The sequence below is a fragment of the Carassius auratus genome, unplaced genomic scaffold (assembly GCF_003368295.1).
Source record: "Carassius auratus strain Wakin unplaced genomic scaffold, ASM336829v1 scaf_tig00214260, whole genome shotgun sequence".
NCBI lineage: Eukaryota > Metazoa > Chordata > Actinopteri > Cypriniformes > Cyprinidae > Carassius > Carassius auratus.
The window spans coordinates 93,577-118,633 of NW_020527583.1; the positions used below are offsets into that span (position 1 = coordinate 93,577).

At 37.0% G+C, this 25,057-nt stretch overlaps 2 protein-coding genes across 4 annotated transcripts; both read right to left on the minus strand.

Annotated features, from left to right (window-relative positions):
* Positions 1-652: 652 nt before the first annotated feature.
* LOC113091670 (gastrula zinc finger protein XlCGF57.1-like) lies at positions 653-18,901 on the minus strand. Of its 2 annotated transcripts, none has more exons than XM_026257275.1 (3): positions 18,827-18,901; positions 8,741-8,890; positions 653-4,113 (listed from the first exon to the last, which is right to left on the minus strand). In XM_026257275.1, exons 2-3 carry the CDS (start codon positions 8,823-8,825, stop codon positions 2,924-2,926), a joined length of 1,275 nt encoding a protein of 424 aa, XP_026113060.1. In that variant the 5' UTR covers positions 8,826-8,890; positions 18,827-18,901; the 3' UTR covers positions 653-2,923. The 2 variants fall into 2 exon arrangements, with proteins under 2 accessions (XP_026113060.1, XP_026113061.1); XM_026257276.1 differs by lacking the exon at positions 18,827-18,901 and adding an exon at positions 10,526-10,635.
* LOC113091668 (uncharacterized) lies at positions 10,624-18,873 on the minus strand. 2 transcript variants are annotated; one of them, XM_026257267.1, is made up of 12 exons: positions 17,553-18,873; positions 16,761-16,853; positions 15,933-16,059; positions 15,583-15,823; positions 14,479-14,755; positions 12,607-12,784; positions 12,397-12,473; positions 12,114-12,294; positions 11,734-11,982; positions 11,386-11,557; positions 11,163-11,311; positions 10,624-11,041 (listed from the first exon to the last, which is right to left on the minus strand). In XM_026257267.1, the coding sequence occupies exons 1-12, from the start codon at positions 17,832-17,834 to the stop codon at positions 10,929-10,931; spliced, it is 2,139 nt and encodes a 712-aa protein (XP_026113052.1). In that variant the 5' UTR covers positions 17,835-18,873; the 3' UTR covers positions 10,624-10,928. The 2 variants fall into 2 exon arrangements, with proteins under 2 accessions (XP_026113052.1, XP_026113053.1); XM_026257268.1 differs by lacking the exon at positions 16,761-16,853.
* Positions 18,902-25,057: the final 6,156 nt, after the last annotated feature.

Genomic DNA, 25,057 nt, shown 5'->3' on the forward strand with positions numbered 1-25,057 from the left:
TTTGTTTCATGCTGTTTTATTAAGTTTCGTTGCAGTGTTAGTTTCCAGGGATTTACAGAAGCTAGATTTTGCCAGTTGTAAAGTTCTTAATATGTGGCAGTGAGTAACAAATATTATAAAGCACTTATGTGCACACTGATTTGTGGTAGTTTTCACCTGTTTTTTTTTTTATTTATTATTTGAAAGAACAGATATAGATGTTTACAGGTTGATCTCTCTCTCTCTCTCACACACACAGACACAAACAAACAAAATAGTACAAACAATCTAACACAAATTATACCATTTAAGTTTCCTGTTAGGGTTAGGGTTGTTATAGGGCCATAGAATAGAATTTGTACAGTATAAAAACTATTACGCCTATGGGATGTCCCCACTTTTCACAAAAAACAAACGTGTGTTTGCGTTACAACTGATCAAATGAATTGTCCAGCAATCAGTTGAACAGGCCACAACCATCAACCACGAAATGGATATTAATATCCAAAGTATAGTGAATATACTATTTATTAGCACAATAACAATATCAGCAGTTTAAGACATTAACTTGTAAGCACAACACACAGGACATGCCTTTAAATACCAACGTTACTTTACTAACAATTCTAAAATGAATCTGTAAACGAATTAACACAAACACACTCTCACAGGCTATGAAACTATATTTAATGTACCAGTTCAGTTATAGTATGGACACATTACTTGTGCTGGGGATTCTCTACTATGGAGTTTACAAAGGTTTCCCAAGTTTGTTGATTTGTGGATGGTTTGTTCACGTCTGGAGTGATGTCTTGGGAAGGCCAGTCAGGACGGTCGTAGGCTGAAGGATGGATGCGGAGTTTTGTGGGCTGGTTGAAGTGTGAGGCAGGCAAAGACAAAGAAAGAGACATGGTTTTATGGCAAAACGTAGCTTAAATATGAGATTCTCAACAGGAAAGTGGTTAAGTTGAAGAAAGAAAAGAGTGTAGCAAGACTAGATGGCTTATTTTTTCTTGTTGGTAGATGGGTGGTAAGCAAGCAGGCCAAAAAGGCCAAAAGTACCCAATAAGTCCAAAAAAGACCTTGATCAGTTAAACATTAGCTGTGTTTCCATTACCCTTCATATTGTGCAAAATTTTCAACATTATCCACTCATCATGACAGCAAAATAGGGCGTTCTTATTTGGTCTGTTCAAATAACCAAATGCGATTATCATGCACATTTAGTCAATAAAGCTGGGATCTGTGATTAGTAAATCTCCATCACTTGCTTTCAGATGGAGTAGCATTTATTATATTAGAAAATACTTCATTAGTACATTAGAGCCGTACTTCACTGACAAGCTTAGCAAAATTTTCCTGATATAAATTTTTGGTCATGCCACCCATCACTCCCTGCTGTGCTGTGCCATGTTTCAGAAGCATCCCAGAAGTGGCTCTCCATGCTGCTTCACCAAAGATATACACATATGCCTCCTTAAAAATAATGCCTAGTGCAATGGCTTTGATTAAAATTACCCTACCAACATCCATGACTTATCATGAGAGGAAAAAATTACATTTTAGTCACAAAACATCATCAAATCTGTAATGTAAATGTAGTTATTGTCTTTGATTCAGGGTGTAACCACATTCATTAATCAACATCTTTATTTTCCCGCTCCGGCAAAGTTTAATTCAGTCATGATTTCTATAATGAGAATGATACATTTTACACTGAATTGACTGATATCAATATTTGAGACATGAATTATCATACCAAACACACATAAGATGCTCCTGACAATTACATCTGGCTCATATAAGTTACCTCAACTATATTTTCAAAACTATCATTCTCATTATAAATCAGTAATTACTATTTAGAATATTAAGAATACTAAGGAAGTTGAGGACTAACTAAAAAAATGAAGGAGGGAAAGGGAAGCAATTGACGTCCTGGGTTGCCAATGGCATTATTAACCTTGGATTAAGCATAATTGTTGAACATGGATTATAGACATGATATGGAGTTATGTAGTGGAAGGATGTTTGGTCTTCTTAGCATCATTTTGGAATGATCTTATGAATTTTTCATATGTAAAGCCAGTCTCTGTGCCATTCTGAGAGTGGTGAGGAATTCAGTCCTGTTAGGAAACGGTCGAAAGTTCTTGAGAGGGAGTCCGAGTCTGGGTGGGGTAAACCAGAGGCTTTCCTTGTGAGAGTCATGATGTGCTGTTTTGTTTTTCCACCATTTGTCTTGGTTAACTGTCTAAAATGGACAATGTTAGAGGGGTCTTTCCTTGTCTGGGACAAAGATCCTTTGCTTTAGAGCTGTGAGGAGTTAAGAGCTTATTGTGGCATTAAATGACAGAATCTCTGAATTTACGGCCCTCCATGTTGACTCTGGGGCCTCTAATTTTCAGGTCAGTTTCAATTCTGATCAATTCTGTTATAAGTGTTTGATTAATTGCATTTAAACCTGAGTCAGTATTATTGCTAGAAGGGTATGAGTGCAACTATTTATGATCACACATATCGCTTTTGCTTTTCTCCTTGCATGTGTGGTTCCATTTTCTTACAAGTGCTATAAGGGGGCTTTCAAAAATGTATTGGGTACTGATTTTAACCAATCAGAGAATTCAATATTTTCAAGCCATTGTCTCTCTCTAGCAACTGACCGATTGCAAAGAGTTTGATTGACAGGCTGTCTGACCAATCATAAAGCTGTATTCGCCATCTTGCCTGACAAACAAACCTGACAAGCGTGTAGATTAACTTTGATGGACTTGAACTTGACAAATGTTGTGTATTGACATCTTTCCACGGTTGAAATTAAATAAGTTCTGATGTTCTTTCAGGTTTATTTTGTGCTTTGAGTAAATATGAAAAGGCAATTTATTTTTAATTTTTAATAATAAAATTTGAAAGCAGAAATCAAAGACAGGTGTGCCTTTTGAGCCTCTCATCTGTTTGCGCTCCAACATTCTCCAGAGTGAAGACACACATGATTTTCGAAGTTGCTTCTTTCTTTAAACATCTTGCCACACTCAGAGCATTCTGCCAATTTCTTGCTAGAATGAGACTGCATATGTCTTTCCAGATCTATTTCTTTTGAGAATCGTTTTTCACACTGAAGACATGAGAAAGGCCTTTCTCTAGTGTGAACTCTTGTGTGGATATTAAGTGTTCTTTTATGTCTGAAACTCTTTTCACACAGAGGGCAGGAGAAAGGCTTCTCTCTGTTGTGAATCCTCATGTGGACTTTAAGACTTCCTTTCCTAGTGAAACTCTTCCCACACTCTTGGCAGGTGTAAGGCTTTTCTCCTGTGTGAACTCTCAAGTGGTCTATAAGGCTCCTTTTTTCCGTGAAACTGACTCCACACTGTTGGCAAGTGAATGGCTTCTCTCCAGTGTGAATTCGTATATGACTCTTGAGGTTTCCTTCATGTGTGAAAGTCTTTCCACACCGATGACACAAAAAAGGCTTCTGTCCAATGTGAGTCATTATGTGCCTTTTAAGGCGTTTCATGTCTTTGAAAGCCATTTTACACAGATGACATATAAAACAGCTCTCTCTTAAATGAATCATCATGTGCTTATTAAGGCTTCCTTTACGTGTGAAACATTTTCTGCACTGATCACATGTGAAAGGCTTCTCTCCAGTGTGAATTCTCATGTGAGTTTTAAGATTTCCTTTGCGTTTCAAGGTTATTCCACAGAGTTTGCAGGTGAAAGGGCTTTCTCCAGTGTGAAGTCTCATGTGAGTATAAAAGGTTTCTTTATGTGTGAAACTTTTCCTACACTGACTACATGCAAATGGCTTCTCTCCAGTGTGAGTTCTCAAGTGAATCTTGAGGCTGCTTTTCCGTGCGAAGCTCTTTCCACACTGTTGGCAGATGAAAGGCCTCTCTCCTGTGTGAATTCTCATGTGGTCCTCAAGGTTTCTTTTTTTATTGAAACTATTTCCACACTGTTGGCAAACAAAATGAGTTTTTGTATCAGCCTTCTGAACACTTTTTTGTGAGGAAGTACTTTCAGTCTGTGAACAACTAAAAGATTTTCCCTCAGTTATGAAATCAAGATGTTTCTCGATTAGATATTTTTCTTCGTTTTCATTCAGATCTTCACTCTGCTCTTTCAGCACCATCAAGTCTAAGGCAAAAAAAGAAAATTACATGTTACCCCCTGGTTAATTTCACAAAGAAAGATGAACTTTTTAGCCATCTGTTGTATGTGTTGCACTTCTTGCTGTCAGTTGGTGGTGAAATTAATTTGATGTTAATCAAACAATGTACTTAAAAGGAAAATGGGAAGGGTGTCATTGATATGTCATTGAGCATGTTTACATGCACACCACAAATATCGGCTTATTTAAATAACCAGTTTTCCACTGTTTAAATGCATCAGTAACCTGACAATGCAAGTAAGCTGCATTTACATGACTTCATTAATAAATCAGGTTATTTCCCTGTAGTGACTTCAAAATATAATCATTTGTGAATCTGATTAGGAGTATACCATACATTTGTCAGTTGTGATGTTAAATTAAAGCTTGCAACATGTAAACTTGCAACATGGTGGGAAACTTACAGCTCACACATTATACTATTTTGCAGTTATAAACATTGTGCATTGTAACTGAACGACTTCTACACCTTTTATGACCTTACTTTGATAAAAGAATATGGGTTAAGCATAATCGGCTTAAGAATGTGCATTTAAATGTGCTCATTAATTTGATCCTTCACCATGAGTCATTCAAGATTTTTATTATATTATATTATATATTATTAATGTCCTTTTCACCATTATACCAAAAACTCTGATGTGTCGAATTGAATGAAATGTTAAGCCTGCTAAGAGCCTTGAGTATTTAGTAATGCTGGGCAATTATAAAAAAAAAAAAAAAAAAAAAAAAAAAAAAAAGGCGATTATTCACATGATTGTAGCATTACACATGATTGTTGTTATGCACACATTCAATAATGCAATCAAAAGTAATGTATTGTTCACTTTTTACATTTAAAAGTACTACTATGTAAACAAAAGTGCAATAGCACTTGGTTTGCAAACATGTTAAACAAGTATTCCTTTTACAATCTAGCAGTTAAAATATTTCTTGTAACAATCAAATTAAATATAAAACAGTCTATTATATAACATTATATAATGATAATTATGATAATTATGATAATTATATATATATATATATATATATATATATATATATATATATATATATATATATATATATATATACAGTGGGGATCGAAAGTTTGGGCACCCCTTGCAGAATCTGTGAAAATATTAAGTCACTGCTGGAAAGGGTTCAAATATGCAAAGATGCTGGAAAACTGAAGAATCTGCAGGACCTTAAAGATTTTTCTGAAGAACGCTGCTCAGTTTAACTGTTCAGAACAAACAAGGGACTCATGCACAACCATCACAAAACAGAAAGACAGTCGAGGATCATCAGGTAACAGAACCCAGTACTAAGAGCCAAGGGTTCCCAAACTTTTGAGTGGGGTTATTTTAATAATTTCAGCAATTTCTTTGTCTTGTGGAATAAATGTTAAAATATTTTATGTACAATATCTTACTCATGACAGTACTAAATTAAAAATAACATGCATTTAGTATGATCTCTTTTATTTTTTGAAAATTACTCATATTTTCACAGATTCTGCAAGGGGTGCCCAAACTTTCGATCCCCACTGTATATATATAGATATATATATAAAATATTATTCTCAGTGTCCAGAGCCCCCATCATAACATTACAACTTCAAAGTAGAGACTGATGCAACAGAGTGTGGCAAGGGACAACACTTGATGGGCGGGTAGAGACTTGTGTCTGAGGAATGCAGGAGAATAATTAGGATGTACTCACACTAGCAATCTTAACCATATCGAAGCTCATTTGAGCCCCCAAAGGCCGGGTTCATTAATGTGGCTGTCACTCCCTGAGTTAAAATAAACCAATATCCTGGAGTAATTCATTTACTCCAATAGTACACTGATGAACACCGAGCCGAGCCAGATAACGAACGAACGATTGACTCGTTCTCGAGTCAAGAACCGGTTGCAGAGTGTCTGGATACAGTCGCGGATAAAAGTCTTGGTATCATTTATTCTGATATCAGTAAAGCACTCCTCAAACCCAGGAGAACTTGATGCCAACTGATAATGATGGCAATTTCAACACCAGTACCATAATCAGTTTTTGATTACTGTTTTAGTATGAAAGTCTTGATTTAAGATGGCACTGCAGATGGCTGCCTATGCGTGGAGCTCTCCAGTTGTTTTATTGGTTTTTCTTATTTTTTTCCGTCATTTTTGTAATCACACAAAAAATACAATTCTGTCATTAATTACTCAATTTAAGATATTTTTGATGCATTCCGAGAGCTCTCTGACCCTCCTATAGACAGCAAAAATGTTAACATGATCAAGGCTCAGAAACGTAGCAAGGACATTGTAAAAAAAAGTGTGAAAAAAGTGTGCAGTGAGAAAAATGACTTTAAAGCTTTTTATTTGTCCAGCCAGATTAATTATAGGTAGGACACTGGAAATTTGGCATTTGGATGTAATAATAGTGAAAATTATCTACATTAAAATATTGTGAGCTCAAACTTGATTTTTACTCCTATTTTGAAGTTACTGTACTTTGCCTTTGCGTTGTCTGCCAAAAGTGAGAAGTCACACCAAGGCAAAAGTCATTAGCTCACACATTATCAATATTTGATTGGTGTCCACCATTTACAAAATCATTATAGTAAGACCCAAATAAAATCTAGTGATCTTAGTCTCTCATATAGACTATTGCATACAGTAATGAAACTGTAACAGACTAAAAGTTAAACATGTGAGTGGATACCATTTTGCGACCAATTCATTTGCTATGCTCAGTAATGTAAAGGAATGCTAGACATAGTATAATTGCTTTTATATTAACCTGAATGAAACTAGCCTAACCTAAAGGATTGATGTGATTGCCAGCAGGAATAATGCTCAGAATGATTGTGAATTAAACATCTTCAATGACGTTCATTGCAATGGATTTTATTAAGTTACAAAAAAAATGTAAGAAAAGGATTTAAATGTGATCAGTTACTGATTATATGTGTGCTACGCTGTCACTGGATAATTATTTATGCATGGCAGACTAGTACAGTAATATTGATGAGCGGCAGAACACCATAAATTAATTTGAGCATTCTAAAACACAGTCAACGAGCGGTAACTGATGTTATACTGTTCTGCCTTAGTTTGGATTTTGTGAAGGAGCAAGGGAAAGAGAATTTTAGTTGCTCGACCAGAAAAGTAAACTGATTCAAATTTTAATAACAAACAATAACTAGGCCAGCACTGAAACCTGATTTTGATGTTTCTGATTTTATTGCTTTTGGTGTAAACGGTGACTAATAACAGATAATGTATTGATAGTATCAAGGTCGTGTAAGTTGAGGCTCGTGCAGTCATAGGACAAATTTATGTTAAAGTTCAGTAAAAGTATTAAAAAAAAAAAAACAGTGAGACAACAAGATTTCACAGTTAGTGACCCTACACGTTTTTTCAAAGACTTCAAACTACATAAATATATTACCCAATGTTTTACTGCTTATTTGTCAATGAACCATATGTATTATTTAAATCATACATTTTTATTTAATGCTTGTTTGCCATACAATGATTTATTTGTGGCGGCCTGCCACAATATCAAAACTGACCGCCACAAATAGATTTTTTCCAAAAGGCTTTGACATCATTAAACATGAGCACTGCATGATTTTTAAAATCGAAATCCGATGCAGGTGTTTTTAAATCACTGAACTTCTGAAGGAATCTGATTCCTTCAGAAAATTTTAATGTCATTTTTAATTTCATCTTTTTTTATAACATCTGATAAAGCAGCGTTGAGCGCAGGACTTAATTGATTACATACGTTACTGGGGAAACCTCAATCTCTCCTGCTCTACAAGCACCTCCTGCTGGCAGAGAATGAATTAGCCAATATATGTCACAACAAATAGAATGCAAGTGTGTGGGAAACACTGTAATGCATGAGATAACAAATGGAAGTAACATATCAGTTGCACATTAAGGTAGCATTAGTATTTTTTCTGGCCATGTGACCTCAATCCATTTTGATGTCAAATAAAATTACTTACGGGGTAAGACTATTAAAGGGGTCATATGATGCAATTTCTTTTTTCATCTTTCTTTCTCTAAGATCTGCAAAGTTGCAAAGACTAAAGTCTCAAATCCAAAGAGATATTTTAAGTCTTGTCCACGCCCCCCCTAAAATTGCTCGTTTTAAACACACCCCCACATCTCTACATCACTATATGGGAAGATTTGCAAAATGCGCCCAAATGTTCACCCAAAGAAAGGAGGAGTTATTTTTATGCTTGTTATTGCCGCCGGCACCATGTTGTGGAGAACCTGTGTGTTTCAATGTGAAAGTGAGACTACTTTGTTTGTCCTTCCAAAATAGCTCAATATCCGCTTTGTCATGCCTAGAGCTGATCCGTGCTGGTCGCTGAGGAAATACATCAACTTCGGGCTGTGGATCACCGGATTGGCTTTCACTGTGGACGAAGTGGAGTTCTCATGTGGTTGCTACAACTCCCGTCCACCAGCCATTCCTCGTTATAGACATGTCATTACACCAAATAATGCCCTTTTTAGCAACCTCATATGACCCCTTTAAATCAGAACACTAATGACATATTCTTTAAAAAAATATTATCAATTGAGTACAGCTTTGAAAACCAACCTATTTGTTCCTCAGTATCTTCTTGTTTCAGACTGAAAACGTCTTCAATCTTGAAGTCTTCACTCTCCTCTTTAATAAACGCCATTATTATAATAGTGTGTGGCGCGGATCTCAGTTGCTTCACCAGGAGTTTTTCTGTGTTTGGACAATCTGTCATAATTAAAATGAGAAGAAGAAACATTAGCAGAAAGAAAAATATATCCAATTTAATATCACTGGGTGCATCTCAGTCACCTCCCTAGTTTAGTAGTCAGTGCTCTTGTTAGGAAGTCAGTTAGTCATATTTAATGGACCTGAATGGCCTGATTATCTAAATAAATAAATAACAGCACTACAAATTAATAAACATACATACTTCATATGCATTTGTTTAGATACTGAATGACCTGTACATTATATTTATTAGATTACACTTTAAAGGGTACTTATGTCTTCTTTAACAAGATGTAAATTAAGTCTCTGATGTCTCCAGAGTGTGTCTGTTAAGTTTTAGCTCAAAATACCATACATTTTTTTTTATAGCTTAAGATTGTTGAGCCACGTTTAGGGTATGAGCCAGAAGTTTTTGTGTTTGTCCCCTTTTTGACAACACATATAATGTGACAGGAAGTTTCTGAATGGTTAGTAATTGTTTTTATGTAGTTCATATGGAGATAACTTTAAGTAAATCTTTAGCATGTTCTGTCATAAGCAATAACTTCTGTAGGTGTATGTATGAGAACTATTGTAAGATGTCTACAGAGCCAGAGAACATATTCTGCATGGAAGTAGGAAAGGTATAGCTTAGTAAACATACGGTTATAATTGGTCTTGCTGTCAACATGCTGACATGCATTCATCTTACATATTTTATTGCAATAAAGGTGGAAAGACGGATGCAACAGCTTGAGCAGACTCCCAGATGTACGGATATGCATCCTGGATTGGAGCCGTCTCTTCAGAACACATACAACAATTATTGAGCCGACTACGGAACCTTATGGCTATGTCGAATTGTACAGTGAAGGCTGATTTATACTTCTAAGTCAAAACTACCCCATAGGTTGTGCGTAGTATGTACAGACTGCGGCGTAGTCTGACGTAGTCTGCTAGTACCTCTCACTTCATTATGTATTTGAGTTTTGTGTGTTTCGCACTTAAATATATTTTAATGTTACAAAATAAAACAAAGCAAAGAAAAAGTGTATTATCATTCATTATAAAATGTAGTATTATATCACTTTTTTGTCCGCAACAAACAGTTGTTCTGCCATGGTACAAGTCCTTGTGGAGATTGAAAGAATTCCATCTTCTGCTGTTACGCTGCTCTCGTCTCTTTTTGTAGTTTTAAATAAATTATCTGATGCTTTTCCGAACAAGCTGCTTCTTCTTCAGCTTTAGTTGTGGTTTGTGGGTTACACAAGCAACATGCCCGTGGGCACTGCAGACTAGCGGTTTGCATGTGTACTGCACGTTGACGCGGACAATGACACAGAAGTGTAAATTAAAACTGATGGCACATTCTACGGCGTAGAGACTAGACACAGAAGTATAAACAGCCTTAAGTGTCACTAAATACTGTTTGAAAATTGCAACGCAAGAGCGAAAATACCATATTTATGAACGACCTCCACATACTGCCTTAAACAAAAGTAAATGCATAACTATATTCATAATTGCAACGATGAAATTGACAACTTATATGGCGAAACAAACTTTCTATTTATTAATTTCATAACAATATGCTCTGCAAATACAAGTGATTATTTTCACAGTTTGTATAAAAAGTTAGTGGAGGAATCTTACTTTTTCTTATAATCAAATGGGCATTGCAGATTCTGCAAAAACAATAAATATACTGTAAACAAACTGGTGAATATTTGAATTTTTTTTATACAAAAGAAAGAAAACTTAATGAGTCTTAGATTGCACTTGTGAACAACTGAATATTTAACAGTCTGTATAGAAATATAAGAAAGTACATGATTAATCATATACTGTGCTTATATGCAATACAGGTCTCTGGCATTTCAATCCTTTGTGAGCTGGTGCTGGGGTTTCTTAGGTTGTTTGGGTATGAATTGTGATTCCAGCCTCTGTGGTGATGAAGATTAACTGAGGCAGATGATCAAACCAGATATGTTGGCTTCAGACTCTCTGTTGATTAAATCTGGACACCATGGTGGAGATGACCTCCTCGTCTGGCCTCTCATACTCTGCAAAGGTCTGGTGGTATGGGTATCTTCAGTACCTCATTCATGTATGGAGCAGGGTCAACAATAACATGCTCAAATATTAGGTCCTGCAGGTCACCCAAGTACCCTGTGCAATAACACAACATAAAATTGTAAATAGTAAACTTTTGTAGTCAAACTTCCAAGACACTTGCAATAATGCTAATTTCCATTTTAATTTATAATAACAATAATAAAAAAAAAGTTACTGAATGTTGGTGGTGTGTTCACTTGTTTGACTGTGCATTGTCCTTTCCTGGCCTTTGGAAAGTTTACTTTGAATAGTGGATGTCCTGTTGATGATGTTGCTTGTGCACCACCAGCATTTTCATTGTAATGAAATGCAGCCAGGTATAATCTGCAAGCACACACACACAATTCAGGAAAACAGCCTATATTGAAGTAAAGTCATTTTAATGGCAATTACTTCACCTGCACAACATTCCAAGGAAAGGGAACACCACATTTTTGGGGGCAAAGCGTAGAATAACACTATGAAATGACTCAAAATATGAAGTTTGTTGATGTGGACTCAGTTTGGTGACTTCATTCAAAACCTGCTTGTTTGTCATGACTTTCTCCAGCTTGTAGAAGGCCTGAGTTCCTATGAAAAGAATAAAAGAATAAAATAAAAAACAACAACCTGGATTACTTACAAATAATGATAATAATGATAATTAATGATAATTTAATTCTAGATTATTTATTCTTCTACTGACTTGTCTCTCAATTTTGTAAATAGTGTGTTGCAAGAACTTATTCTCTTTCACAGTATCATACCGGCAACAAGCCACTTGTTTCTGTCTCTGCTTCTCTTTTGAGGATGTAGACAAGCAGGAAAGTTTGGATCCTCATGTGTGTGTATGTCCCTGACATGGTTCAAAATTGAGCTCCATTTAGCCACTCTTTCTGGTCCAGTGGTTGAAGATGCTGCAGTCCAGTAAATGTGGTTTTTAATGCTTCTCAGCCATTCCCTTAATTTTTCACAGTCTTTCAACTTGCAAATGTTTTCAAGTTGCCTCGCAATTCCTGTAAATGAAATCATAGACGCATTTAACCACTGAGAGTAAATACAGTTATGTTTGCTGTCACAATTTCTTAAATTACACCTACTTATAAATCAATTTTATTGAATTTGTATGATTTATAAGGAATAAAACCTTTTTCGATGTGCCTCACATCATAGAACTGGTTGATGTTACGTTCTCGGAGGAATTTTTGTATTTGTGGGTGGCGGTCAGTTACAATACACTCCAGAGTAACACCATAAGCTTCCATCAGAGCAAGGCTCCTCTGTAATCCTTCTTTTTCCATATGGTAGCTTCCTTCCACTTCGCTACTCTGATATAGACAAGTAGGGAAAAAAAAAACATCATCTAAAAGTGCAAAACAACTAATTCAAAATGTACTTTTTTTTCAATACTGATATGTCTTCTCTCCCACCTGAACCAGTTGTATGTCCACAACGGTGTTGGTCTGAAGGTCCATCAAGGTATAACTTCCAAACTTTGCAGAGTTCCCTTCAAAGTAATATTGTACAAAGCATTATTACAACGTGTGCATTGATTTCAATTCGGTTAGATACCACCAGTCTATGTTCGGCTTCATTTATCGGAAAGTACCCGAACATCCTTCTTATTTACAACTGTGTACCTAGTGCGTCAGCCATCATGTCACCTCCAACGATGACCCTTTCCCTTTTGCTCAGGCGATGTAGCATCTTATTCTGCCAGTGCATCCATTTGTACACTATAGCTGGCTCAACATATAATCGGGAATGGCGCCGAAAGGTGTCATGCTTAAAAAGCTGCAGATTCATAGTAGTGCATATCTAGTGACAGAAAGAGCAGACAAGACCATGATGCATATTACTAATGTAAAATAATACACTTTAACATGGCAATGTGTTTAAAAATACAATAATTGCTAATGAGAACTTGTTAAAGGGTTAGTTAATCTTTGGAACACAGTTTAAGATATTTTAGATTAAGTCCGAAAGCTCTCAAATAACAAAAACTACCACTTTATTCAGCATTGTCTTCTCTTCCGGGTCTGTTGTGAGCGTGTTCATGACACTGCAATGTAGTGATGTCCGGTTCGCGAACGAAGTTCTTGAACCAGTTCACCGAATCAATCTGAATCGTTTGAAACGGTTTGCATCTCTAATACGCATTAATCCACAAATAACTTAAGCTGTTAACTTTTTTTTTTATGAGGCTGACACTCCCTCTGAGTTCAAACAAACCACTATCCTGGAGTAATTCATTTACTCAAACAGTTCACTGACTGAACTGCTGTGAAGAGACAACTGAAGATGAACACCGAGCAGAGCCAGATAACAAACTAAAGATTGACTTGTTCTCAAGTCAAGAACCGGTTGCATTGGTTTTCAGATCACCAGTACAATGAACCGAGAACCGTTTCTGTTGGACATAGGGGTGCTCCGATCACGATCGGCCGATCGTTAATGCGCATCTCATCAGTAAAGCCGGTTCTCTAATCAGTGGTTAATTCCATCAGGTGCGTGATTTCACATAGAGCACCTGTTACTACACAGAGCCGTTGTTAACTGAGAAGATGCGCCAATAAACGCTGAAAATGAAGTGGATTTGCGCATCTTCTCTATTAACAACGGCTCTGTGTAGTAACAGCTGCTGTATGTGAAATCACGCACCAGATGGAATTAACCGCTGATTAGAAAACCGGCTTTACTGATGAGATGCGCATAACGATCGGCCGATCGTGATCGGAGCACCTCTAGTCGGACACGTCCAATTTGATAACCAAGGAGCTGATGATACTGCGAATGCTTGATTCAGACTGACTGACACACAGCGCATCTGAACTGGACTGGTTCTATTGGTGATTGATTCTGAACTGATTCTGTGCTAGTGTTATGAGCGCAGGTAAAACGAAGGCTTAAATCAAGGGCAATCATCGCAAATGACGCCATTATGATTGCGGAAAAGAACCGAACTTCCCATCACTGATGCAACTGGTTATTGACTCGAGAACGAGTCAATCTTTCATTCGTAATCTGGCTCGGCCTGATGTTCATCCTCACTTCTCTCTTCACAGCAGTTCAGTCAGTGTACTGTTTGTGAACAGGTACAAGAATATCCGGGTACATCGAGTGATTTGTTCGCGAACCGGATATCACAAACTGCTTTGTTTTGAACTCTAACAACAGATACGGAAGACAATGCTGAATAAAGTCATAGTTTTTGTTATTTTTGGACCAAAATGTATTTTCGATGCTTCGACAAATTCTAACTGACCCTCTGATATCACATGGACTACTTTGATGATGTTTTTATTACCTTTCTGGACATGGACAGTATACCGTACACACAGCTTCAATGGAGGGACTGAGAGCTCTCGGACTAAATCTAAAAGATTTTAAACGGTGTTCTGAAGATAAAATGAGGTCTTATGGGTTTGGAACGACCTGAGGGTGAGTCATTAATGACATTATTTTCATTTTTGAGTGAATTAACCCTTTAATGTACTTGGCATTTCACTTACTTTTTCCAATTTGTAGAATGAAGCCCCGCAAAGATAGACTGCAGCAGAAATATGGAGGTTTCCAGCTGGAGTGCTGCCTAGTACTGGCTGGCTGTTCCATTTCCGTGAATATTGACAGTTGTGGCAGAGTTGTTCAACTCGTACAAAAGTTCCAATCCTTTGAGAACGCACAGAACAGCTCCGGTTGCAAACTGGGCACACATCAAACAGTTCCATAATGCAATTTTCGTACACGATGTATTTTCTGATTTTATGAATGGGACAAGATGCTTGAGCACTAAGAAACAAAAACACATATTGGGTAAGCAACATTAAAAACAAAAGTCACAAAATATAATAATAATAATAAAAACTTAACCGGGGTGTTAACTCATATCCGAGCCTTAAGGACTTGATTAGCTGACTCAAGTGTGTTTAATAAAGGTGCGTTCACACCAGATGCAGTGCGAGTGACTTACATGTTAAGTCAATGCAAAGATGCGAATAGACTTCCTGCAGTGTGAAGGACTGAAAGACCAATCAGGAGCTTGCTCTATCAGTAAAGTGATTACGACCTAGCAAGTGGAGGCGAAATCCGAAACAACAATGGAGGAAATATATTTTATGTTTAACTACAAAAGAGACATCAGAACCAGCGGCTCAGCCAAATGTCAGAAGGACTAGCCGAGTCGAGACTGCTCTTTTCGGTAACATAAGCACGGAGCCCCCATAAATCACGTGCAGCTGATAGTCTCCAAAATTGGCTAAATACATTTTTAAATAGGTGCTGCCTTTATGAATAATCCACATATTTGAGTTTAAAACAACTACATTCTCACCTGAAATGGTTTTAAATATACATTTCATGACACGATAACATATATTTTGAAAATTACACGAATAAATGGTGGTTGAACTCAACTGGCAGAAAACCCGTCCCATGACATGAATTCACCTCTGTTGTAAAGCGAAACCAAAATGTTCAAGCATCCAACTAAGCACAAATAGTCGCGTCTGGTTTGAACAACCCGTAATGATTGCAGGTAAACTCTGCAGTGCTGTGGCCAACGAGGAACAGAGTTCGACACCCGTTTTCTAAACCATATGCACAGCTTTGGAACTTACAACATTTCTGCTGTCTCTGTTAAAGTTGCGTCCATCTCTGCACGATCAAATGTAGAACATTGCTCTTCAGGTGCTACTGTAGATGATGTGTCCATTAGGGTTTCTTCGTCATCCTCTTCCTCCAGTTCTACACGAGGTCTCTCTGATGGCCTCTTTGTATGTGTAGAGGACATAAATGTTACACCAGTTTCTGGTGAAAACGAACTGTCAATGTCCAAAACATTATCTGTCATTTGGACACCTGTAATGTACAAAGCAGTTGTGTCTCAGTGTTATGTGACACTGACTGTGTAACAAGACTAGTTATAGGTCCCCTGTATAAGCAGTATCATGTAATACATTTAACATACCTGTACTACTGTAGGGAGCATGAAGCGTCTCCATTGATAACTGGGTACCAACAGATTTGGTCAGAGGTTTTGCGTCTGTCTGGCAAGCAATATCCCTTTTTTGGCTGCTTTGTTCTGATGTGCTGGCCTTTGCAAATAAACACTCCACTATTAGTACAAGCCCGATATCTTTACAGAAAACATACTCGATTTAAAAGGCAGTCATCTGATTGTACTGCACATAATAAATGAGCATTTATGAATTACAAAGACAGAGATCAGCATGATAAAAATAACAACATAGCTGGTCTCATGGTGCCACTGCGTGCTAACACAAACTTTATAGTTCCTCTTGCACTGCTTTAGTACCAGAACTAAATGTACAGTACTTAAGTACTGGGATGATTTTGCACTATTTCCCAGTACCATTTAAAGGGTTGCATTCGCACCGACAGTGTGTACTAGGACGTGATGTAAGCCGGTCGACAGTGATGTCATTTGTGCATGACGTTCAACAATATTAACAAAGAACAACCTTAACAACAGGAGGATGGAGGACGCTGTGATCGGACGCTGATTGCGTCTCGGGGGTTTCACAATAATGGACATGGAATGTCGACATATACATAAAGCAACTAAAAGAACAGAAATTAGAACTAGAAATTCCGAAGACAACTGGAAGTGTTACATTTGCTACAAGTGCCTACTCTTCAGCATCCATACATTTATCGCTGTTCATCATACTTGCAAAATAAATTGACACAATGTTTACAGTATGTTACATGGCATTTTAGATCATGGTGGGTGAGGGCATTTTCGAACGCGTCTGACCAATCAATGTCTACTTACATCACAGGTAGTACTAGTTGTGCTGGTTAGACCCTGCTCCGGTGTAGGAGCTAATTTGGTTCTTGACAAAGGCAGTCCGGTACTAAAAATCACCTAAAAGTGGGTGATTCCACAATTAGTTCTGGCACTATGAAAAGGTCCGGCAGTGCAAAAGTCCCACATAGGATTATGAGCTTGACAAATTCAAGCGGTCGGCTTTGCTTTCATATGCAATTTTTAAAGGGGTCATATCATATTCCTAAAAATAACATTATTTGTGGTAATGAATTAAGTTTGTGGTTTAGGATTCAAAGTGCCCATTTTCCACATAATGTAAATTATTGTATCGCCTCTATGCCCCGCCTTTCTGAAACGCATCTGTCTGAAAAGTGAGGTGTGCTCTGATTGGACAGCTATCCAGTGTGTTTTGATTGGCTGAATACCTCAAGCGTGTGACATTTGGGCAGCATAATGCTAATCTTCCCACACAGTGACGTAGAAAAATGGGGGCATGTTTAAACCAAGCGTTTAAGAAGGCGTGGACGAGTCTAAACTTTCATAAAGAATATCTCTTTGGATCCGAGACTTTAGTCTTTTCAACTTTAGGGATCTTGTCTATTCACAAACAAAGGAAATTTTGAAATTGCATAATATGACCCCCTTTTACTACCACATTCCTATCATTCTGGTAGCATGTGAAGGTAGCATCAGTTAAAAGAGACAGACAATGGTAGCTTTAGCAACATTAGCCTTATAGAGTGCCAAGAATATCTTTCAGAAAAGCAATTTTGAAAACAAACGCGTGATACTTACTTTTTCTGGAGGTGTAGCTGGATCACGAACAGTTGGCACTGCTCCATCCTTCAGGAGCAACTTTTGTGCAAATCCTGCTTTGTACTGACCCTCGTTCACAAAGCAATCCGTAAAATGATTTGCGCAGACGTAAACGAATTTTGGTAGAGTTGAGGGAGCATTTTCTTTGAAAACAAAATTAATCCACCTCGTCTTCAGCGGCTCCGATTTCGGGAGTAAATGGAGAGAGCTATGTGGATTCATACATCCAGCTACAGAACACCGAAAGCGCTTGGGAGGCATTCTCGTCAGTGCAGCAATGGCGGACTGTGTTCAGCTCACTGTGAACTCACTCAGGGTGGTTCTAAGTATAAACAGTGTCAGTAACATTTTGTGGGCAGGGCCTGTGGCTAATGTGACATCACTTTAGCAGCAATGCTGAAAACAGGTGGCTGGGAGACACTGCTCTTTACTTACAGAGATAAAAAATTGAGTGGTGGATTCTTATCATTATAGGGTGGTTGTGTACACACACTGCCAACACACATTTATGTTCAAACTCCATGCAAACTGAATTTGCATAATAGGTTCCCTTTAATGACTTTACTTGCAGTAGGTTTTCAGTTGTTTTTGTATTTACACAGTTTTGAACAGATGGTGTCAGTGATTCAAAACAGTGAATCACAATAATTATATACTAATAATACATTTCATAAATGAAAGGGCATCCCAAACATATATTAAATTAACAGTATATATAAAAATGTTTCAAAATCTAAATAAAATTCAAGGGTTAGTTCAGAAAATGGGCAAAATAGCGTTGTGAGTCACATTTACACACAGATTTTCCACACAAAAAAAATGTTTATACATTTTATTTGACATTGCATCTATATTAACTCTATACTCTTAACGTATATGTTATATTGATTACTGTAGATTGGTTCAGGGCTAAATTTAATCTTAATGACCAGAAATGGTGACATGTAGATAGAGTAACGGAGAGAAAATAAAAATAACAAATAAGCCTATTTTAACAAACAGAGTAAGTGTAATCTGTATTCAGCTAAGTCTACCTTATCTAACTTAATTTTTCATTTACAGGATTCTCATGATTCACGAGCAACTTTAACATTACTTTTACTCATTTGATGACGCACTCACCTCTCACAAATAAAGCATATTACCGTCAAATAAATCATAACAGACTCACATTCAATAATAATTACCCCAAATACACCGCTGGTTAGCGTTGACTTAGAAATATGGAAAGTAAAAAAAAAAAACACACAAACCTTTCTTCAACCGAAACACAGCTGTACGTGCGTGGTGCAGTCGTATGACGTCACATTACCGTGCCAAAATAAAAGTCCCGTCCAAAGGCTAAGATGACAAGTTTAAATAATGAACTGTGTAGAACGTTTAGTATTCAAGATTCTTTCTAAAAGGCGAAACAGTCATGTTTAAATCCAGAAACCGTTTATAGCGAGTTTATAGCAATTTTCCATCATCCATTCTAAATAAATATTAATTAGGCTCAGCGATTATTCAAAAACAAAAACAAAACGAACAAATGCAACAATAAATAGGTAATGTGTTACGTATTTACTGTTGTGCTGATTATACTGCGTCTTCAACAGCTTTATCTTTCGGTCACGGTGCAGCAGTGCATAGCACTGCCTGTGGAAAACTGTTTTTGTCCACTTATAACTTTAATTCAGATGCTATTGATACAGTACCTGAGTCATTCTACGAAACGGGTGCCATTTCCATGTTGCAGTTTTCCAAATTTTCATGAAGAACAAACTTTTTTTTTCTTTTTCTTACAACTTTACAGATATGTTAATCCTCCAAAAAACATATTTTCCCACCTCAGGCACAAAATCCTTAATAATATTATGCTTTTTATTCAGGCAAGGGAGTCTTTCTTGTACCACCCCATCACGGACAATATGTATGCCAGTAGAGTAGCAAAACAAGAAATTTATTTTTTAAATCTAATGTTTTCCTAATAGTAAAATGTCCCTTTTTTGGAAGCCATCAATAGAAAGTCTGTAAGTTAATCATTTTTTTTTATTCTTAGTTTTTTTATCTTGAAAAATGAATTTGACATTTCAATGGCCTCATTGTTTGTACTAAAAAAACGAATACACTTAAAAAATACCAATAAAGTTACATTTATTTGATTAGTTCAAACAACAACAACATCATTCAACATTAATTTTTGTAAAATTTCACTTATTTTACATACAATTGTAACAAAATGACCCTGTGACGGGGTGGTAACTGATGTCACGGAGTGGTTCACTGTGACAGGGTGGTATGAACAATGCGTTTATCTATATGATATGCTTGTTTTAAACTTTATACAACTGGGGAGGGAAACATTAAACTTAGAGATTTAATGGAAAACATTGGTGATGCTCTGAAAAAAAAAAAGAGCATCATATCAGTGACAGGGAGAGTCGCATCCACACATCCCTCTGTATTTCCATGTGGCGGGATGTCACAGGCTGTGGTGTTTGAATGATTTCAAGCACATCATCGAAGAGATACCAGAGGAAGTCATCTCTTGGAGGCCAGAAGAACCTATTGGCTCCAACACGGTGCATACACTTTACAAGGGCATGTGTTTCATCTGTTTCCATGATGATCCCAGGATAAAGATCATTATCATATTTAAGCAAGCACCACTTCCCAATGAGATCTTCACTATCCCAAGCAATTGCTTCTGTTGGAACCTTTTGGAGTGTTTTGTTAAAAGAGAAATGCTGTGTGGTGAAGCACTGACATCTTAGCTGGTTTTGCGTGGAGCACATGCAACTAACTTCCCGGTAAAGGATTTTTTTGAGTGAGTGATAGGGATAGTGATTGAGTGACAGTGAGTGAGTTAAATAGATTGAGTGAGTGTAAGACATAGTGAGTAATAAGTGTTTGAGTGATATAGTGAGTGAGTGAATGAACAAAACAGGGTTAAGTTAACAGAAGAAAAAAAAATGATAAGCCTATATTAGAATCCTTGATTTCCACACATTCAAATGGGAAGCAGAACCAACCCGTCACATCCCCTACCACCACGTCACAATAAAACATGTGACGGGGTGGTATGTGACGGGGTGGTAAATTTCAGCCCAAAATGGCCGCAGATCTCCCATGTGGTCAAGTTCCTCACCTAGCATACATGCATTCTATCTGAAATATATATATTTTTGCATAAACAATGTCAAATAAAAAATAAAAATCAGTTTTCCCTTTCTATTTTGCGTGACGGGGTGGTTGGTTTAAGCTTGACGGAACCTTCCTAACATGAAAAATCAACAAATAAAGATTGCAGAGGAATGTCAGTACTTGCCTGCTTTTGTTCTTGGCGGCAAAGAAGGCTACAATGATGTCACTTCCGCCCTCTGATGTCATTTAAAGCAACAGTACATTATTTATGGATAAAACAAGTTAGTGTGACGGGGTGGTAAGTCAAACTGAGGGACGCACACAAATAACAAAATATTTACAAAAAATAAGGTTTGTTTTGAATAAAATATATCTTATGTGAAAAGGGACATGCACAAAATCCTGAAAATAATAAATGTTTAAAAAAAATACATAACTTATTTGGTGATATTTTAGATGAAAATGTCATGTTGGTCAACACGGACATGTGAACTTGGCTATGAACTAAAACAAAATGATTAAAATAGTATGTTATTCTTTAAAAAATATATTTTTATCATATATCATGTTAACAAGAACACTTGAATGAATACATTTAAGCTTTGTAAACACATTTTGGGACATGTTTGTGCCTTATGCATCTCATCAAATTTTGCGGACCCAAAGGGCACCCGTTTCGTAGAATGACTCACCTATATTACAGCATTCTTATGAGAGTGTTTTTGATAATACACCATTAAATATTAAATATCTATATCTGTTCTAGAGTCGACAACCAAGCAAGCATTGTATTTTGGTTACAGTTAGGTAATGTTTCATTATAATGTAGAAACCACATCTAAGTAAGCTTTTCAAGACTTGCTCTGTTAGTTCATACTGTATGAAAATGTGAAAGAAAATCTGTTTGTTTTTTAATGAATTGGGTATTTACAGTAGTGCGGTCAAACGATTCATCATGATTAATTGCATCCAAAATAAAAGTATTTGTTTACATAATATATGAGTGTGTCCTGTGTATATTTATTATGTATATAAATATCACTCCCCTGATTTTTGCATAATGGTTTATGCACAAGTATATGTTTAAGTAGACAAAGCAATGTAAAACAATGATTTTCCTATTCATATCCACAGAGTCTTTGGAATCACCATGCCTGGACACATCTGAAGGACCAAAAGATGACTGACATGTCACTGAAAACAATAGTGTGGAAAAGTTCATTTTAATGTTACTCATGTAATATTATATATATATATATATATATATATATATATATATATATATATATATATATATATATATATATATATATAAGAAATACTTTAAAAATAACTTCCTTGTTCGCAACACTGTTTAATAGGTTTAATCAAATGTGCCAAATTCTTTCACATTTTAAGTAACCATATGGGCATAGAATCCTGTACAATTTGAAATGGCTTACCTGTTCTTAAATACAAACATAGTTGTGCTCAGTTTGAGTAAACATTACTTGATGAAACAAATCTTTCTGTTATGCTGCGTTCCAGGCAGGTTTTTGAGCTCGCAAGTCACGATTTCAAACCACAACTCATGACTTTGTAGCGTTCCAGGCAAGTCACGCCAAACTTCCTGAGTGCTAGGACTTGTAGCTAGATTGTTAATTTTATTGCAATGTTACATCATCCTTAAATTGTTTTTTCAACGTGTACCACTTGCATAAACTTCATCCATAGGCAGGGGCGTAGCCGTCTTTTCAGAAGTGAGGGGGACAGAAATTACACACACACACACACACACACACACATATATATAACATAACAATATAAGATTTCTGTAATCTTCTACAAGTCAAGTGGCTCAGTGGTAGAGCATTGCATTTGCAATGCAAAAGGTTGTGGGTTCAAATCCCAGGAAACATGTTAAGAAAAAAAAAAAAAATAATAATGTTAGCCTGATTACAAAAGATTTTATTTTTTGGATAAAAAGCGTCTGCCAAATGCATAAATGTAAATGTTAATATTACTGTGATCAAAGGTGTATTTTCAGCATCATTACTCGAGTCTTCAGTGTCACATCCTTCAGAAATCATTCTAATATACTGATTTGCTGATTATCAACATTTTTTTCAGTATTCTTTGAATATAAGGATCTGATATAAGGATGTGAAATAAAAAGCTTTTGCAACATTATACACTATATCATTTAAAATCTTAGAGTCAATATATTTTATTTTTTTATTTTTTGGAAAGCCAAAATCTTGAATTTGTAAATAAATGAAAAAAAAAAAAGAAGTCAACTGTTGAGAAGTCAACTGTTCAAAAGATGCAAAAACTCCATCGATGTAAAGGTCTGCAATAGAAACCAACCAAACGTCTCTCCAAGAGGTGTAAGCACGGTCTAAAATAGAGGGAGAAAACAAAGGGTTAGAATGTATTGGGGATAACAGGGGGGTATTATGAAGAGCAAAATGTCGCAAAAATTGGGTCCAGATTTTAAGACTGTTTTTAAAAATTATATTATTTGAATATTTCATTGGGGACAATGTATATGGGAGGCATAAAAGAGCCGCCAGGGAAGATGATTTACATGAAGCATTCTCAATATGCAGCCTGGATGGGGAGTTGACAGAGTTGCTTGGCTGGAACCAGTAAAGAGTGGTGCGTATATTTGCTGCCCAATAATATATTAGAAAATTAGGAAGAACTAGACCACCTAATTGTTTAGTCTTCTGCAGAATGCCTTTCCGAATCTTTTTTTTTTTTTTTTTTTTTTTTTTAGAAATAGAGCTGTCTAGTGTCACATAAAAAGACTTTGGAATAAAGATAGGATAGGACCAAAGCCAGCCATTTCTTCTCACTGTTTGGAAGAGTAATTTGCAGTCTATCAGGGAACAGAAGTGCAGGCTTGAGTCCGCGTTTGTACAATGATGACATCACTTCCTTATACCTTCCTTAACCTCGGAGCAGTAATCCTCAAAGATACAGATTTTTTGTCCTTCATACATCAACTTGCCCTTCTTGCGAGACACGCGGATGACCAAGTCCTTCACTTGAAAACGATGAAATCGCAAGATGACGGGTCGCGGTCTCTGCCCAGGCGTTGGTTTAGGTGCGAGGCTGCGATGAGCTCTGTCTAGCTCGGGCAGCAAGGTTAACACCTGAGATCCGAGGAAATCGACCAGAAGCTGGGAGAAAAAAGTACGGATGCGGCCCTTTGATTGACTCGGGTAAGCCCAGGATTCGAATGTTTTGGCGCCGGCTTTGGCTCTCGAGATCTGAGACTTTAGCCTTAAGCCACTCGTTACCCTTCTGGAGCCCCGAACATGTAGCTTCGAGTCGTTCACTCTTGACTGTTCTCCGTAGTGCCGCACTCAAGATTCCCGATGCAAAAATCATGATCTGCCACTGTGGACTGAATGTTATCCAGCTTCATTGCCAAACTTTCAAAAGATGCTTTGAAATTTGCGGCGATAGATGCTCTGAGGTCATCGTGTAAAGCACTGATCTCGGCTAGCGTAACACTAACACCCGGCGAAGAGGCACCTTCTCTGTCTTTATCGACTTGTTTTCCCCTTCCTTTGGACATTTCAAGATGAGGACACGTCTACTCCTCATGCGCCATAACCGGAAACCCTATGCGAACACACTCGACCGAAAAAAGTGCAGGGGACAAATTTCTGTGATATTAAAAGTGAGGTGGGGGGGGCGCGTCCCCCGCGTAATCTATGCCCCTGTCCATAGGCAATATTATCCGTAGGGGCTGCCATCATTGTTTCGCGGGCTGTGTGATGTCAGAGCTCGGAACTGGGAGTATATCGATCAAGTCAAGGCAAGTCACCTTTAATTATATAGTGCTTTAACCTCTTAGCCTGCACCCCGACGCCCTCGTCATCAAAGCCACTCAACTCGCACGTGTCAGTGTTTATGAATAGATTAAGGTTGGAAAAACACGGGTTATGGGTTGCCTGGAACACGGCATTAGTTCAACCAGGGAACCAGTTCTGGTTAAAAGGCACATAACTTAAAAATTGTAGTTTGCAGTACGCTGCTCCCTACACGCAGAGTACGCAGTCTGCGTAGGGCACCAACTCCCGGGCACCATCCCAGCTGCTCCAAAAAAAGGGTAAAAAAACGATGCGCCATTCCCACATCTTAACTGTATTAATAAAGTCGTATCCAGTCTGTCCAGAGCTACAAGTGTAATTTAAAAAAAAAAATTTAATTTATTTTAAATGTACTTTTTTCATTAATTCAAATTCTGTTTTTACCCATATAGTAGTATTTTTTTTTCCATTATCATATTTTAGGAAGAGGGGCGCAACAATACAATCCTGCTTAGGGCACCCATCTGGCCAGCAGTGGCCCTGGTAGTTTGTAAT